Source organism: Abramis brama, assembly GCF_963993115.1.
Source record: "Abramis brama genome assembly, chromosome: 11".
NCBI classification, from domain to species: Eukaryota; Metazoa; Chordata; class Actinopteri; order Cypriniformes; family Leuciscidae; genus Abramis; species Abramis brama.
The window spans coordinates 38,375,634-38,395,599 of NC_139973.1; the positions used below are offsets into that span (position 1 = coordinate 38,375,634).

The following is a 19,966-nucleotide window of genomic DNA, read 5'->3' on the forward strand; positions in this document are numbered from 1 at the left end:
TATGGACTGTAACTCAAAAAAACTTATCAACTAGACAATTTATATTTTATCTTCAGAAACCACTACATAGAAAAATCGCATGTAAACAGGAGTTCATGCATGATAAAAAAACAACAACCACCAAACTGCATGCAGAGTGCAATGCAAAACATTTCTAACAGAAGCTTTGGTCTGTTGCATATAAATACATCATTACAATCTCATAATTTAATCATAAAAAGTTTAAAAAAGACCCCAAAACACCAGCATTTGATTAAACGAGTATTTGTATATGGACAAAAACTAATGCAACTGGATCAAAGCACATTAGTCTCTCTTCTGAGACTGAACCTGATTAACCCATAAAGGCCCTAAACATACTGTATGCAAGTACGGCATGTCAACGCAAACGCTTGTGATGGATTTTTTTAATAAATAAAATAGTAAACTGTCATAATTCTAACATCTAACCTTACTTCTTTAGGACTAACACTCTACCACTTGAACAAAATGTACTCTGAAGTTTGTGTCGAAGCCAGTGGAAAATCCTGAGATGCTGGCTAGACAATATAAAAAATATAACAGTCTAGAATAGTCTCATGACATATTGAGTAATCAACTGAACTTCTAACCTTTCCCATTTTTTTAACGATTTAAGATCTAAGTTGCTTCTACCTAGTAACAGAAGGGTTTGCATATGAAGAACCAATCAAATTGTAGGGAAATTATGTAATGTTTCATATAATTTTTGCAATGCTCCTATTCTATAAAAACTGTTGTATTCTTTTTGCTGGTGGGATTCTCTCTGAAATAAGCATATTTGAAGGCATTGTCTGGAGTCTGTTTAGTTAATGCTGCGCAGCAAGTTAGTAAGGGAAGCTTACTAGACACTTTGATAGTGTTATAGGAAAAGGGAACTCGAAGCCAGTTGTCGACTGTAGACGCAGTGCTAGAGTATAAAGATTATTAAGTGTCGACTGTTGGGTGTCGACTGGAAACGGCCCAGGTAATTAGGAGTCAGGTGCGTAAGAAAAAATATCTACCACACGCTTCAAGGTCCACAGGCATGATTTGCATAGGTTTCCAAATGCTGCAAACAACAATTTATTATGAAACACATATACAAGTATACTACATATAGTAAGCACTGGATAAATATCTTCTTCTATGGTCATTTTTTTTTTTTACTCCAGCTTAATTACTGTCAGGGAGAAGCAATATAACAAAATTGCTTAGCAAGTTAATTAGTTAAACTGTCATGTGTATAGTTAGCTAGCCTACCTGAATAATAATACATTTGGCTTAATAGCAGATATTCAAAGGTAACTTAAGCTCCCTTGTGTATTTATGTTTGATATCGCTACACTAATGGAAAAATCAATGCAATGATGCATTTTTGTCCAGATTATCTACAATTTTTCTCTTAATCTCAATTCCCTGGTCAGGATTTAATAAACCTTCCTTTTTTTCTAGTAAAAGTATAAAACATAAAGAGAGCAAAAATCAGGAAAATCCAATCTTTATAACTACAATACTTCATCCTGAGAATAAAAATAAAATAAAAACTATTCTTAAATTTAAAAATACACAAATTTAATACAATATAAGAAAAATCATATATTTTCAAATTATGTGGCATTTGTGTAAAAATAAATTACAGAGAAATTAGTTTTCCCATGAAATTTTAGATTATGATGGACGCTAATATAGATGTCATTATCGTTATCCTTTTAGTTATCGTTTTTGGTGTGAATGCTCCTTAAGTCTAAGTCTAGGCCTAATTAAAAGTTTTCTCCAATTATTATCACACACAGTGGCAGAAACCCACAGAACATGATCGGATGTTTCATACATTTTTCAGGATCTGATGGCATAGCTAAAACACATAACTAAAATTTCCATAATTTAAGAATCACCCAAGAACGCATGCTAATTATGTATAACAGGCCTGCATGTTTGCAGCGCACAGGCCAAGCAGCCGACCACAGACATACCACCCAAATCCCTCCGCCTGGAGCGAGGACAGCGTTAATCTGCTCGCTGACAGTTCCCAGGATTAATGAGCATCAACAGCTCTGAAACCAGATGATCAGCTGAGCCGCGATTTGTGTGTCTATTCTGCATGTGAGGGGGGATAAGTTGTGAGACACACTTAAAGGGGTGGTTGATTATGATTTAACTTTTCTAACTTTAGTTAGTGTGTAATGTTGCTGTTTGAGCATAAACAACATCTGCAAAGTTACAACGCTCAAATTTCAAAGCAAAGGGAGATATTTTCTTTTATAGAAATCGCTTTTTAAGGACTACAACAAACAGCTGGTAGAGACTACACCACATTCCTCCCAGGTTAGTGACATCACCAACCCTAGAATTTACATAAACCCCGCCCCCGGAACACGATTTACAGAATATGCTAATTAATGACTAGAAGATCAGCAATCAGCAAAATAAATTCATCAACTAACCTTTCAGAAATGTCTGAAATCTGTTGCTTCTACATGTTGTCACTTTTTCTTGAGTCTCTCCATCATTGTCTGACTCCAGTTTGAACATAAAAGGCTAAAAGTTTTTGAAATTTTCAGTGCATGTCTGTGTGAGGTAAAAGGACACAAGCTGTTGTAGCTCCGCCCCCTCGAGCAGAAGCTCATTTGCATTTAAAGTGACAGAGACTCAAAAACGGTGCGTTTTTGCTCACCCTAAATTTTTAACATGCTATATTAAAATATCTGTGGGGTATTTTGAGCTAAAACTTCACATACACACTCTGGGGACATCAGAGAATTATTTTACATCTTGTGAAAAGGGATTTATACCACCCCTTTAATATTAGGTGCTAATTTAAGAGCTGCGATTTCTCCATCTGACAGGGAGGCGAAAGACAAAATCCACAATAACAGCAGACCAAGAATCAGATAAATTTCCTGTTACACAACATAATGCCAATAAACACGCCACTTCCCTCACAGAACTGCCCATATGGAACCAGCATGAAGTGAAATAAACTGACAGCATCCAGGAAGTCAGCCTCCTGCCCTCGGTCCCTAAGCATCAAGCATCTCAACATCGATCGAGAAACAACAGCCCAGCCATTTATTCTCATTAATTATGGATGCACGGCTTACCTCCAGTTACCATCTCTCTTCATGTCTGCGAAAAATAATTTGATCAGAGTACGTGGTAATATGCTCAATACCTGTGCTGCAGATGCACAAGAGAAATAGACAACATGTTTGTACAGACAAGGTGAACTCTTTTTAATGCTAATGTTAAAAAAAAACAGTTTAATATCAAGAACAAAAGTCAACAAACTCCTGTGTTTGCATGCTAGTTGCATTCAGTGATCACAGCTTGCACTAAACAGGTTATTTTCTAAAATAGCTCATGGATAAATCTTTCAGTATAAGAGTAAACTGAAAAAAATTTTGTTAGGATTAACAATTTTCACTCAGAATTAATTACAAAGAAAAGGTGCAATACACATTTATTTAAACGTGAAGTTTTAAAGTAGAAAGACTGAACTAGTATTTTCTTGTAAAGCATACTCCAATAATGTTTGTTTTATTAACAACTTTGAAAAATACATTTAGGAACATGCATTAAAAAAGCAAACAGGGTCCATTTTGATTTTGTGTTGAGCTTTGGCCCTGAACGAGACGATCTTTACAATGAAATCCAGTGTTTAGAAACAAGCCTTATAATGTGACCTCTTAATTTGAAAGTGGTCTGAACATTCTGTCGGTGGTAGTAAGGTGAGAAGGACACTAAACTCTCAAACCAAGTTAGTGAGACTCCAGCCTGAATGCCTGGGCTTTTTATTATTCAGGAGAAGAGAGGAGAGTGAGATAAAGAAAGAGAAATTGCTTCTCTTTTATTCCCTATTGGGTGGTGCATTACAGTAATGGCTCTGTCTAAATAGCAATAGAGAGGCAGAATGGTGCTCCCATTATCAACACCATGACCAATTCCTCTCTCTCTCTCTCTCTCTCTCTCTCTCTCTTTCTCTCTCTCACAGAGGGGAGTAAGCGGGGGTGGTCTTGTGCGATCATTGTAAAGATCGTTCAATAAACGGCGAGTGAAACGCCTACATGAGCAGAGAAACTCTGAAAGTGATCATACAGCCGCAATCAGCACACGGTCTCACGTTTGAGACTCTGGCACGACTAATAAACTCATTCATCGCTCTGAGAAGTATGAATCAGAAAATGGGCTTTCTGATGACAATTTAATTGCCTTTCAAGGCAGCAGGAGTTATTTAAAAGAAACTGAACAATTGGGTCATGGTAGTCTGATTTCAGTAACTATACTTTTGGAGAAAGTTTGCTATATATGGATATTAAGTACCTTATTATGCTATTTTAAAGGTTCCTAATTTTGTTTCGGAGTGTCCTACAACAGGTTTACATGCATCAAAGGTCAAAAAACACTTTAATTTTCTCATAATATACATTGAACATCACCAAATTTTTAAATGATTCTCAAACGACTCGATGGATGAATCAGTCTCTCTTAATCCCTCCTTTCCGAGAGCTACTCTGCTCTGATTGGCCAGATGGCCCAGTCTGTTGTGATTGGTCTACCGCTCACAGCGCATGTCGGAAACAAAACGCCCGTTACCATTACTGAACTTCAGCTCCATCCGGAGGCTTCCTAAAGCTCAGCGATTGGACACACAGTAAGGCGTATTTTTCCAATTGTTTTCAGTGGGAGCGCCACGTTTTTCAACCGCCAGGAGAGTAACGAGGCGCTGAGCATCTATTTCACGCTGAAGCGCTCAGCGTTTTATACCATATTTCTAATTGGTTGCGGTGCACATGCGGAAACTGTATCAATAAGCCGAGCATTAACATGAATGACTGATGTAACATTAAAGATCCTGTGTTGGATCTCAAACTCTGAGATTTGAGAAGCAGTCATCAGTAAAATTACGCGTTTGAGGGCTGATCAAGTTGTTCGTGGGCGGGCAACGCACAACATATGCGGGCATTATGCAAATATATTTTCTAGTGATGTAGAACTGTCATGCAGTGAGATTCAAATGAGAAACGACTCGTTTAGGTGGTTTAGAGTCGATTCTTTCATTTTGGAGACAATAACTATTTATCATGCATTTTCGACTTTACAGAACATTTACATTCACAAACAGCAATATTACACACCGCATGAAAGGGAATATTCGAAAAACCATAATGTGGGCACTATAAAGTTTGTCACACAAGTTCATATAATAGAGTACACATCACCGTCTCAAAGCAACCAAATCCCAAAGATCTTTTCAATTTCAATTTCTTTATTTTACAGAGACTAAAAGAATGATGACTAAATCAAAGCAGGTTCCCTCTTAGATGTGCGTCCTCGTCCCATGAGAGCTTTTAAACACGCTTCACATGCTTTTTCACATGCAAATTTGGGATATAACATCTTTGTGTGCACCAAACGATAGAGAAAAACTTTCTCACTGAACATCACAGAAACTAGATTTTTATATTTTCTGTGCTCTTTAATCACATATAAATGGAGGCTTGCCACAGCAACCACTGAGACCACGATGCTATAGTGTTTGCTGGTAGTGGTATAATGATACATCGATATTAGTGGTCGACCGATATTGATTTTTTGATGGCCGATGGCGTTATCTTAGAGAGCAGGGTAACTAGTAACTAGTTGATATATTACTAAACTTAAGATGATAAACTTCTTGATTCTGTAATTATATTACAGTATTTTTCACAAATAAATAAACTGTTAAAAAAATCTGAAAAAAAGTAAACACTGTAACCAACAGGGCACTCAGTAATCTGGTAAGTTTGTGCGCATAGGAATCATATTTTTTCAAATAATAACGTATTACAGAACTGTTAAACAGAGACCATAAATAAAGAAGATGGAGAATGGGAGCGTTGTGAGCTCAGGCCATCCAAATAAACTTCCCGCTTTTCAACACACAGAACCTTATCGGCCAATCAATCGATATGATTATTATTTTTTTTATTTTTTTACTGTATATTATCTTATATTAGATTCTCTATAAGATAGTGTATCTTATAGAGAATCTAATATAAGATAATATACAGTAAAAAAAAAAAAAAAAAAAAAATCATATCATATCGATTGAAAGACATCTTTAAAAGACTTGTTCGACTGTTATAATATGTCAAATTCTCACTGAATTTAGTTTTAACCTCATTTTGTTGTGTATGTCCTAATGGGAATACTAGATTTGCACATTTTAGAGAGCAGATTTTCTTGACTGTTGTCAACTGGGAAACAGGATTTGCAAATTGCAGAGAGTTCAATTAAATGCTCATGTTATATTTTGGTTGCATTTGTGAGTTAATAAAAAATTAACTGGTATTGTAAAACAGGCAAGTAATATTGCTGTATTGAATTATTGATTACATGCCCCTGAGTCAAATCATTATCAAATAGTGGAATGTTTTATGTTATCGTCAAATATTGTATCTCTGGCTAAGAGAACTGATGTCAGATTGTATTGTGACAAACCATCATATATACCCCAGTTGCAACAGTATTTTGGATGGTTGCTAGGTGATTATTAGATGAAATGACAAGAGTCACAAACACCACTAATTATGCAAAAAAAAAAAAAAAAAAGCTTTAAAATGAATACTTGTTTTAAAGGCACTGTAACCATACACTTGCTTCCAAAAACTGCAATGCTGTATGTGGAGAAGTCTATGTCTGGCCATTGAATGTGATTTAGGTTACAGTGCTGTAAACACTGCTAGTAGCAGTATACAGGCAGTGGGGATAAAATGTCATGATGGAATAGAGACCGATAAGCCCACACACACACACACACACACACACACACGCACACACACACACACACACACACACACACACACACACACACACACACACACACAGTCAATCACTGCAGCAGTGTCATTGTCATTCAACACCCTGCTCTTGTCCTACAGGACTTTCTCTCATTTGGGCTCAGATAACCATGGTTTAATGGCATCTAGGCAGACAGCCAGATAGTCAAATGCTGTGTGAGTGGAGACAAATGACAAAAGTTTCAAACAAAAGTCACTGCTTTTGGATTGAAAAGCTCTCATTAATGGTGCGGCAACACAGGATCAGTCATGCATCGAGAGGAATCACTCACACAAACACAAAGACGCGGGCGCAAAGGTTTGGCTGTTGAGAGGAAGATTCACTCCCATAATACTACACTATTCAGTTTTCTCTTTAATATTAACAATGTGGAGAGCAAAAAGCTCATAAATGGACCTAAAATGTTCATGAAACAGGCTCCCTGGTAACAGATCATTTATATTTTTTGTAACATTTGTAATTGCATACTACCATACTACTCCTAGTAGACCTGAAGTATGTAATTTCTAGAGGATATTGTGACAATATGCAAATACGTATGCAGAGGTTGGCCGAAAGTATGGAACCAAAGTGCTAAAATTGAGCTTCAAAAGTTGAGATGTTTTACACAAAATTGTAATACAAATGGCAATTAAAAAGTGAAATTAAAAGTGAATTAAACATGCAACACGTGACCTCACATACTATTTTCTAGTCTCACATACTATTTTAAAATGTACAAATCACTGTACAGTGTTCTCTCAAACTTATATGGACACTTAAGTTACTTAAAAATGAATTTCACAGCATTAGATCTGTATCTGTATCTGCTGTAAAAGTCTTTTTTGCTCAGTGTCATTTAATTATCTGGTGTTTTGGTGAATTTCACTGGATGTATGAAGTCAAGTTCACACAGGCTCTTATCCTGGAAACAGTCTCTGCGTTTACAGTGTCTCTTTGGTTACCTTCATTTTCAGGTTTATTTAGTGCTGGTAATGTACACAAGATGATCAGTGTGCATTCACGCACCACAAGATCTGGACAGAAAGGAAAAATCCAAATGAGCCTGTGGAAAATTCTCTGCAACTCCTCATGGTCTGTCATTTCTTTGTTAGTATTATATAACAAATATAATTATCAGCTCTTATAAATCCTTTTTTAATGCACCTATATACTCGGCCAATTTCTTCCATGTGAATGTGCGTGTGTCTGTCAGAACTGCGTGTTCCTGAGTCAGTGTGTGTGCGCTCAGTGAACAGGTAGAGAGGATGCGGTCACTGTGATTTTGCCAAGCAAGATATGTTCCTAGATCAACACATTTTATTGATCCTGGAACAATACAGTATTCCTGTCTGAAAATTTTGTCCTAATCTCATCCCTACCCCTAAACCTAACCCTGCCTATAACTCATCCCTGAAACCAAAGGGAAATGGTAGGTGAATAACACTGATGCTGTCCTTCAAATCTGATAGGTTGATTTGAATGTTGTTCCAGGATCAACAAAGATGAAATCATGTTCACCAGAGGATGCAGTGTGTGTGTGTGTGTGTGTGTGTGTGTGTGTGTGTGTGTGGGGATGTTTTTTTTCTATCCCGGTGGGGACTTGAACCTGAATGTACACAGACTCATGGGGACTCGTGTCACTGTGGGGACCTAAATTGAGGTGCACATGCTTATAAATCATGCAGAATGAGTTTTTTTGAAAATGTGGAAATATGAAAGTTTTGTGTGATGGGTAGGTTTAGGGATCGGGTTATTGTAAGGGGAGAGAATATACAGTTTGAATAGTATAAAAACCATTACGTCTATGGGGTGTGTGTGTGAGAGAGAGAGAGAGAGAGAGAGAGAGAGAGAGAGAGAGTGAGAGTGTGTGTGTGTGAGAGAGAGAGAGAGAGAGAGAGAGAGAGAGAGAGAGAGAGAGAGAGAGAGAGGCTGAAAATCACACTTAGGCTTTTGAGCTCAGACATAGTTGAGATTGAGAACGATCAGGAGTTGTGGCAGAGGGCATATGCACATACACTGTATGCTGTATTCATCTCTCCTGTTCTCTAGTAGGGTTGTACCAAAACAGCAGTCTGTTAAAGGAACACGCCGACTTTTTGGGACTTTAGCTCATTCACCGTATCCCCCAGAGTTAGATAAGTCCATACATACCCTTCTCATCTCCGTGCGTGCCGTAACTCTGTCTGATGCACCCACCGCTAGCCTAGCTTAGCACACAGACTGGAGGTAAACGGCTAACATACTGCTCCCAATAAGTGATAGTTCCCAGTATGTATACGGTTAGAAGATGGCTCATGTGACCTTGTTATTTGTACACGCTGTGACTATACAAATCACAACATGTAAATAGGAAAATGTTGGCATTATTTTGTCTCTTATTGGGAGCAGTATGCTAGCTGGAGCCGTTTACCTCCAGTCTTTGTGCTAAGCTAGGCTAGCGGTGGGTGCGTCAGACAGAGTTACGGCACGCACGGAGATGAGAAGGGTATGTATGGACTTATCTAACTCTGGGGGATACGGTGAATAAGCTAAAGTCCCAAAAAGTCGTAATTTTTCCTTTAATATAACATTTTTTGACACCATTTTGAAAACTACGCTATATTAATATAAATAATAATATTAAAAACGTTAAATATTGATATAAATTATATTAACTATAAAGTCTTTAGATTTTTGTTTAATATTTACAAAATTAAATACTAATAAATAATAATAAAATTAGTAATAAAAACTAATAAAAATTAAAGTATTAAGAAGCTTTTTTTAAAATATATAAAAATATTTTTTTATAAATACTTCAAGTTAAATATAAATATCTAAAAGTATTAAAAAAGTTAAATAGGAATATAATATATAATAATATAACAAAATTAAAGTTAGACTAGTCTAGCTAGAGTATCATATATAATAATATTTTAAATAGATATAATTATTATCAGAAAGCAAAACTTTTTTCCCTTTCTGGACTACAATTTTCACACAGAATGAACACCAATATTTTTTGTCATCACTGGCTTATATTTAGTATGTGGTGATGCTTTACTATTAGAGTCTGTACTGTATACTACTGATGCTGCAGAAATAGTAAAAAAAAAAAAATATATATAATTGACTTGGTTTGAACATACAGGCACTTTTGACATCAGCCAGTATGTTGTAAATGAGCACAAAGGTAAACAGGGATAATTACAGTTATTTAATTTACAGCAATGCATGAACACCATACAATAAAATGACACCTTTATCAGATGACGATCATCATTTGCTGTGTCACTCACACCATAGGGCAATAATTGTTGTGGTGTATTAATGCACACTGATCATCGTGTGTACTTTATAGGAGTCTCTCTCTCTCTCTCTCTCTCTCTCTCTCTCTCTCTCTCTCTCTCTCTATAAAGGCTTGCTGTGGCCCACAGTTGTGCTTTTGGCCTCCAGGACGTCCAGCGTTTCAGCTGATGGATTTTAAGATGGACTCAGTCAGTGTCTCCAGCTGTGTTTGTGTAGATGTTCTCATCCTTCTATTGACAGAAACACTCTCATCCATTAAGACAGCAAAGCTGAGCTCCACAAGTGCCGTAACAGATACAGTCTGTCTGTTAAGGCTACAGTCACTTTATCTACCTGATTATAACATACAATAAACTCACAGTCAAGCTCCTCGGATTACTTTCTATTCTAGAGTATATTCTGCACTCTTAAAAGCTCTCACAAATGCAAGCAGTTCAATGACTAAGAAGGATGGCCAAAATGATGAAAAAATGATGAAAAAAATAAATCTTTCTAAACATCTATTTTAAGATGCAGGTTTCAAGTTCTTAGAAATGCAATATTTGCATTCATGTTGATTTTTTTTTACTTTTTTCATCACAAAACCATTTTTAATCATTTTATTCAATGACTTAAAATTGTCACATGGTGTATCCATAAAGTAGTTTATGTACTTCTTGGGAAAAGGTGAATTCATTCAAGTCACTGCCTATAATGCACTACATATAATGAAATTTACAATAAATATTTAATTTCAGATTTTATTCTAATTTTTAATGAAATGTCATGTGGTTTAGCTCCCTAAAACTTATCAATTAATAATTCATGACATACAGCATGTACCGTTTACCCTGAACAAAAATATATTTGTTATAAACATAAAAGCAAATGTAATTACTTTTTACTTGATGTTACCACATGAGTCATTCAATTAAAACTATTCTTGAAAATGGCATAGCATGTTTTCAACTTTATAAATCCAACAAAACAACATTTAAAAGAACTGAGCACATTTTTATACCCCACTCATAAAAATGAGCATCACATTACTGACCAAAAGCAAAGTGCCTGAATTTTTCTTTAGCTTCATTCTCACCCTCGTATCACAATATTTGACTTCATTTGTGTCACTCAAATTAATATGCGTGTGAGAGGGAGAGATGGAGTCTACTGATGGGAGGACCATCACAATTTATCCAGAAAATCCATTCACATCTGCGTCAATTAAAGCGAACACTAATACACGAAAGACAGTTAAAAATGTGTTGTTGTCTAAGCCCTAAGCTCTCTTTAGACACACACACACAGCCTGGAATCTAAACAGAATTAGTGGAATCTTGTTACACAGACCTTTTTAACCCCTCTAGCACTGGAGCGCCACTAATGCGTTCATTCAGACAAAGCACTTCTTAATTGAATCTGAACTGATTTGAATAATCAATCTTGTCTGAACCTGCGCTGCTAAAGCGGATCTTCGTCCGGTTCAGCTTGTGTCGTGACTCCCATGAGTCTCTCAGCTCAGGTCAGGCCCGACTCAGGTGCGAGGTCTCCTAATTACTAATCTGACGGATGCTTTTATCCAAAGTGACTTATTGTTCACTTATTTTAAGTTCAATCCCTCTGGAGTAACCTGAGGTTAAGTGTCTGCTCAATGGCTCATGAATCATCCCTTGCAGGATTTGAACCAATAAAGATGCAAGCGAGCACTTCTTTGTTTGCATACAGCAAAAAGTGTAGTGTGCTTGACATCATGGAAGAAGAATCTGCAGGCAAACTATTTAGCCTTTTTTATCTGTTAGTTACATTAATGAAAAGCTGTGTCCATGTCTCACTTTTTTAAGGGATAGACAAAGGGATCAGGATTAACAGAAAGAAATGGTGAGAGGGAATTTAATTTGCAAGGACTTTACCTCAGCAAACACCGGAGTTAAAGGGATGGTTCGGAGTAAAATCAACCTAGGGTCTAATGGGCGCTAATAGGCGCTAATGGATCCAAGGTTGTATCTCATAAATTACCCCACTAATAATGCCCAGAATGGTACCAAACTTCTACAGTAGTACAAGTAGGTTCTGTAATCATAAAACGAGGCATTGAAAGTTTTGTTGGGTCCATTAGCGCCTGCACTAAGCCATTCGGCTGATATCTCTAAATAAGCTCTAACTTTAATAATGTTCAACCAAGGGGAAAAAAGGCTTCTGGGGGGTGTTTGGCTTGAGGTCATGATGCAAAGGACCCTAGGTTGATTTTACTCTGAACCATCCCTTTAATGCCATATTAGGGTAGGGACACACCAAACCGAACCCAAAGAACTAGCGCTGATGAAAGCCGACTGTGTTGTTGCCTCACGTCGGGGAATAAAAGCTTCACTTGAACACACTGAGAGAACTACAGCTGACTTTCAACTGCATGTGAATGAGACAACTGTCTATTTCTGCAGATATATTCATCTATATTCGTCATTCAAAAAGGGAAACCGACGCTGCCGGCTGCAGATACACAAACCGTAAACAAAGCATTTTTGAATATCAATCCTGCTGATAGCTTTCTTTATTCCACCCCGCTCATGTTAATATTAAAATATTCGCCCAGAAACACTCAGGTAAGATGACGTAACATTAGAACAGCCTTCTATCTGGGCTGTTTTGACTTTGCTCGCTGTTTTGCTATTATTCTATTCTTGCTATACTCATTCGCTAAGCTAAACAGCCAATCAGAGTTCTACATGCTGAATCAACCCCAAAAAACCCCTGATGGCGTCCGACTAGAGCCAACGGTGCAGAACTCATCGGAAAAACTAAGTCGGCCGATGCTAAAAAAAACGTCCCGAAGGCTTGGTGTGTCCCGGGCTTTAGAAATAGCACAACAGCAGCTCTGCAACACAGCATCCATCAGAAGATGAGAAGCTGCTGAAACCACATGCTAAAGTTGCACCATATTTGATCTCATAAATAAAACATGGTGGTTTTATACTCTGCGCGTATAGTCCTCAAGACTACGTCCTACGCAAGTCTGTGTGGAGACTCCAGAGGAAAAGTGTGAGGGGGGAAACAAAAGTCTGTTGAGCAGATCCTAATGGTGCTGATGGAGGGACTTCACACTGAGGAGAGAGAGAGAGACTGTGAGAGCCAGAGAGATTAGAAGAGTGAGAAAACTGGAGCGTTCAGCTGAAAAACATGCTAAAGGCTTTTCTCACCCCTGCATGAGTGCACAGGCCTCCATCAGCGTGAAGAGCAGAGGGCAAACTCAGGAACATTTGACATATTCCAAATCTACAAGCCTTTCAACATTGCTCATTTAACATCTTCACTGCATCCATAAAAGCCTTCCTTTAGTCACGAATACTGGTGGGGGATATAATGAATTTTACAGTGCATAAAATCAAAAATTATACCGAGCATTACAATGATTTGAACTCTAACACGTACTGGTGTTCGGCTTCTTGTGCCATGACTCGGTTAAGACAAAAACATTTTAATAGCTTATCTGATTTAAAAAAGTTAAAAAGTCACAAAAGTGCCAACAGTGTTTTGATGTTTGGTTCTGCAAATCAGTTTAAATTAATTGGTTTAAAACTCAGTTCAACAATTTGCTTGAATAATCACTCAAAAATGTTCACAGAAGTCCCTTCATGGCATTTTTTCATATTTACACATTTTAATAAAATATGTGGGTAAATATTGCTGTTTATACTACAAGGTTTATTGTTGTATTAGTGAATATAAAAATGCCACCATCATTAATCCTCGCATTTGTTTAGTTAAAACCACTGTGGATTACTGTATTATTTTGATATATACATTATTTTGATATATAATAATGACTATATTTAATAGTTGTTTTTTTATGTACTTGGCCACAATGGCTGTTTATTCACAATATCTATTCCAGAACAATCTGAATATAAGACCATAGCCAACAGCTGACTAAACCTTACTGGAAAACAGAAAGTATGTTATCATTAGCATAATCACAGTATACTTCGTTTCACAGTATATTTAACTCGGTTAACCTTCCAGAAGAATGGTAGACGTAAATATTTTTCTCAAGGTGCACGACTATAATTCCATTTAAGGTGAGTCCTAGTTTGGGAATGGTAGCGGTAAGTAAATGATTAATGCGTCTGGTATTACTGCCACCATAAAGATCAGCGCCGATAATAAGTGACCAGACTATGGTGTTCTTATTGTTTTTATGGGCCTCAGGGTTCAGGGACTACATGACGTAAGGCCAGTGACTCTCATACTGCAGCACAAACATCTGATCTAAGGCTGGAGTAAACACAGCTATTTGACTTTGCAAAAATGCTTTGCTGAAATCTTTCTCCAGGGACTCTAACGCTTCAGGACCCAAATCTTTCAATAATGACAGCAACAGCTTCAACAAAAATGCTCTCATATTTTTGGACTTGTTAACTTGGACGTAATGAATGAATGTGACGCGTTCATTAACACCTGCGCGGATCCCTCGAGACAAAAGAAGATCGATGTGAATCTGAAAGATCCGTTTTTGCACAAACAACACAACGGTGATTGCATTCACGCTATTCCTCAAATCCCTGTGATTTCTTCACCTCATTCTTGCCAGGCTTTGCTTATCCAACTAACAAAAATCCCCTAAATGTGTTTGAAAGAAAATAAGACTTGACAAGCGTTTTTTTTTCCCGCAGAGACTGTGATGTAAAATAACAAGCACTTTAGGAATAAAGGTTTTGCTTGTTTTGTGCATGATATTCCCACTCCTACACACTTCAATTTTAAGATCATATATGTAGAGACACATAGATATACGGTAACAGTCTTGAACGGATGGAAAAGAGATGTGTGTATTTTGAAGTGGGATACTCACTGTCTGCATGGACTGGCACCAGCAGGCAGAGCAGCAGCATGAGGGATGTGGCAAAGGCCTGTTGGGTGTGTGGCACCATGGTTTCAGGATGGCGCTCACCGCAGGGGTTCCCTAAACTCCTGCTGGATGACTATACGCTCACACTACCATTTAGTGAGACCTGACGGGGAAAACAAAGGAGAGTGACATCAGAAAGCTGAAAACATTTGAAGCAATTCAAATCCTCAAACATGACATCACTCGTTCCAAGACATTACCTCATTATTAGCATTCCAAGAGCATTACATCACATTCCCATAATTTAGTATGATCAAATTAAAGCAATGGGAGAATGACATCAGTAAGCATCACGGTAATGTTTCAAACATGACATCATTATTAGCACTCCAAGAGGAAGGTATTTCATATAAGGTCAGTCTCCTAAAGTTATTAATTTTATATATATATATATATATATATATATATATATATATATATATATATATATATATATATATATATATATATTTTTTTTTTTTTTTTTTTTTTTTTGTGAGGAACAGAGCCAAAGATTTAAGTCATTATTTACAGAAATTTTAATGTAGACAAAACTTCAGAATTCAGAGATGCTGATTCAGTAACTGCTCTGATGGATTCAGTTTTATCAGACTGATTCTTCAGAGTGATTCATGTTTGTTCGTATGTATGTATGGTTATACTTTATTTTAAGGTGACGTAGTTACATTGTACTTACTTAGAATGTACTTACAATGGAGTTAGGGTTTGGTTTAGGATTAGTTACTTGTAATTATGCATAATTTACTGTTATTACTACAGTAAGTAACGTAGTAACATGTAACTACATCACCGTAAAATAAAGTGTTACCGCTTGTTTTTGTATGTTTTGTGAACTATTCATTAAAATAATCGATTCATGAGAGTGATTTGCTCTGGAATCTACACTGGTTGTGTGCATATTCCAGAATTATTAAACAGAACCGGTTCATGAATTAGTTCAAAATAGTAATTTTTTTCATCAATCAGATAACACTGGTCAATTGTTGTTGTTTTTTCAATTGAACTCAATAAAAATACATTTATTCTCATTATTCAACACAGGCTGCAAATTCACAACTCATGACTTATTTTGCAAAAATATAAAACAAAATAAAATGAATATTAGATATTAGAATATTAGACAAAAACTAGATATGTTGTCTTGTCAACTAACTGAAAGTACTGAAGTACTAAAATTACTAAAACTGAAAGCTACCAGAAAGCTACATAGAAATATTTGTTTTAAAAAACGAATAAAAATTACAAATCACAAAATGACTAAAACTTAAGCTAAAATGAAAACAAAAATAAAAGCTTATAAAGTAATAAATTCTATGATGCAACAAGTATGTAAATAATACTAAAATAGCACTGGAGGTACACAGTGTTTTACTGCACAACATTCAATACAGACTGTGAACACATTCACAACTCAAGTAAAATATGATTTATTTCGCTATGGCCATTAGGATACAGCAGTGACAGCACAGATCGAGTCATTTTCATTTTGGCCAGAGCTATTCCTTTAACACAGTGACATCATGCACACAAAGAATGATGTCACTGTGTTAATTTAATAAAGTGGTTTGAAACAGAAGTAAATGAGCTGGAGCCGCAACGAGTCCCGGGAGAGCGTTTCAGCGACCACAGGCACCTCTGGCCTTTGGAGGACACATGCGTTGTGCCAGGTTCACACTGTGAGTGTGTGTCTAGGGGGTTTGTGTGTGTTAATAACCTGTGTGGTGAGGGCTCTCATGTGTCTTTCCAATGAAGCCACCCCATGCACACCCTCACTCACTCATGATTAAGATGATGCATTCATTTATTAACCAGAAGCGCTCATCATGTAATTGGCCGGACCCGAGCTAATTAATCATGTCACACAAAGCAGACATCTGCTATGCAACACTCCCACTCTTCCACAGAGAAAACAATCATGGAAACACCAGAGAGAGACGCCCATAGACCAGCACTAATTACTCCGCCACCACAGCAGGAAAAGCGTGGAGCCGCTGGCGCTCGGCAAACTGCTTCCACCCTCAAACAGCGTTTGATCGAGAGCTGAAGGTGCGTTTCCACATTCCTGCAGGCTGAGCAGACGGAAACGTCTCTCCGTCTCCGAGCGTGCTATTTCTCCCTCTTATTATGGAAATCATGAGTCTGGAACAGAACCGCTGAGCTGACAGACTCACCAACACTGCATTAAACTGCGAGCATTTAGGGACATGCACACAGCAAACACACACACACACAAGTCTCTCTGCTTCAGCACACACTGTAATTACAGCACTGCTCCCCGTTCTGCACCCCACCGCCTCTGCATTTCCAAAGAAAACACAGACTGTGTTTATGAGTGGATGCTACAATTGCGCCAGCCAAGTGTCTCCGGCGTGCCCAACCTGCAGGCTCTCCTGAACATTCCTGCAGGAAGAGCTCGCTGGGAAAACAAAGCACGGACTGAACGCAGCGTGCATTTCTAAAGACCCCAGTCTCTTCTGCTGAAAGACAAATGATTCAAGCAGCCAGCTAGACTCTCCATGATGACAAGCATGTTTAAATGAAGGGTCAAAGGTCAGTTCATTTCTCTCAGGAATCAATCCTCATGTGGACAGGACAGGACTGCACAGGAACTGAACAGTTCAAAAGCGTCGCAGCTTCAGGATGGAGAGAAGTCCTCGTTCTGGTCTAAATTCACAAGTTGAATGTGATTGGAATAAAGAATGTGATATATATATATATATATATATATATATATATATATATATATATATATATCACATTCTTTAGTATTATAAAAAATTCAAAATAGTAAAAGTAAAAAATAAATAAAAATAATTATATTCGAGGCATGTTCTTCACACTTTTTTCACTAAATGAAAGAATGGTAACACTTTAGTTTAGGGTCCAATTTTCACTAGTTTAGTTCCAATTAACTAGTTGCTTATTAGCATGCATATTACTAGCATATCTGCTGTTTATTAGTACTTATAAAGCACATATTAATGCCTTATTCTGCATGACTATATTCTACATCTCTTAATTCATACCCAATACCTAAACTTAACAACTACCTTACTAACTATTAATATGCAGTAACTAGCAGTTTATTGAGGCAAAAATCATAGTTAGTTAATAGTGAGAATTGGACCCTAATTTAAAGTGTGACCAAAAAATTATATTTAATTTATTTAAAAAAAAAAGTAAATAACTAAAAAGACTACATTTTCCTACAGCAGGGTTATTACAGTTAGCTAAAACTAAAACCATAAAAAGCCATTGGTAAACCATAATAATCTCATTTTCATTTAGTTTAACTTGAACTAAAATGTAAATAAAAATTAATAGAAACTATATAGACATATTTAACAAAAACGAATTTAGTTACTAAATTTAAAATATAAATGGAAAATATGAAAATAAAACCTAAACCTAATTGAAAATATTTTACTATATAATACACAAAAATAACTGATACAGTAGGCCTACATATATTTTTAACTAAAAATATGTGATGCCAATGAATCACTGAATTTTGAACTAATTAAAACAATTCATTTGAACTGAATCACAGAAATGAATCAAACTTACCAACACGAATGGCATTTTGGTTTAGAGACAAAAAGACACTATAATGTTTTTCTTGATGCACTCATACTTTCAAGTTGTGGAACAAGGAGGGAATGTTAAATCAATTACTAATGAAATGCATGGCCTAATAAAATGCATACAATGTTACAATTATACTTGCTTAATTTTATTTACAGAAAAATAATCACAAATATATTGCAAATGTTCAAAATATCACCTAGTTTTTCATCATCAACGTAAAAATATTTTTCTTTTTTTTGTATAAGAAAGTGTTTTGGGAGGGTTGTTTCCAGTTGCATAACATCATATATAACATAATTGCACATAAGTGCAGCATGTTCATCTGCCGTAATTCCAGTCCCAACATGTTGTTGCTTATTTGCAGTGTTTGATAGTCTAATATCTCCAAAGAGCACTTGCTTTATCACTCCTGGATTGATGGATAATCTATCATAATCCCAGAGGAGAAATTGGTTGCTAGACATTTCCTGTGCCTTGACAGAAAACCCTTCAACACGGGCCAGAGCAGCGCTAATATCAGAGATACACTTAGAAAATCAATGCTCTTTGAATATTTATAAAGAGCTACACTTAACTTCATCAGTCTGATGCATATGTACTTTCCTAAACGGCATTGCCATTTAAAAAGACCATTTCTTGCCGGATACTCAATTAAGCAAATAAAATCCTGCAAATAAGATAAGAGGGCAGCAGTTCTGAGAGCTTGTTTGCTGTGCTGTTTATTTAATCACGTCAATATTGTTACAAAGAGTGCCACTATTATCTATTCATATCATTTTTAGCCCTGAAAATGGGGGTTATTATTCAAATGTCAAGATTCTTGTGAAATTTAAATAAGCTGAGGTGGCACTTTGCCTGTTAGAAGCAAAAGTGGGGTAGAATTAAATAAACGTCAAAACTACCACTGCTTTAAAGGAACATCAAACATCAAAATGATGTTTCACAAACACATACTACATTGGAGAACTTTTGATGAAAAGTTGGCAAAATGGCTCTGTCCAAAACCGAGTAAGCCGCCTAACTCGACATCATATGCACACTTCTAGGCTGTTTCCAACAGAAGCCAGTGAATTACGCTGCTTAAGATCTCATTTTGCCCAAAATTAACAAACTAACTCAGCATCATCAGTATCTTTTTGCAGGTATAAGGCAAACCCAGATTCCTCAGATAGTGATTACAATTTTTAAATTGGAGTACAAAATTACATTTACAAAATTGTGACCCTGGATCACAAAACCAGTCACGAGTCGCACGAGTATATTTGTGGCAATAGCCAACAATACATTGGGAGGGTCAAAATGATCGATTTTTCTTTTATGCCGAAAATCATTATATTACGTAAAGATCACTTTCCATGAAGATATTTTGTAAATTTCCTACCGTAA

General features: G+C 36.5%; 1 protein-coding gene across 8 annotated transcripts in view; it reads right to left on the reverse strand.

Moving 5' to 3' along the window:
• ptprfa (protein tyrosine phosphatase receptor type Fa) overlaps positions 1 to 19,966 on the reverse strand; it is a 226,679-nt gene that overhangs the window by 134,706 nt on the left and 72,007 nt on the right. For all 8 annotated transcript variants that reach the window (XM_084128827.1, XM_084128826.1, XM_084128824.1 and 5 more), the window contains exon 2: positions 14,936 to 15,095. In XM_084128827.1, coding sequence (XP_083984953.1) covers positions 14,936 to 15,014 — 79 coding nt within the window. In that variant the 5' untranslated portion in view covers positions 15,015 to 15,095. The remainder of the gene's footprint in view (positions 1 to 14,935; positions 15,096 to 19,966) is intronic.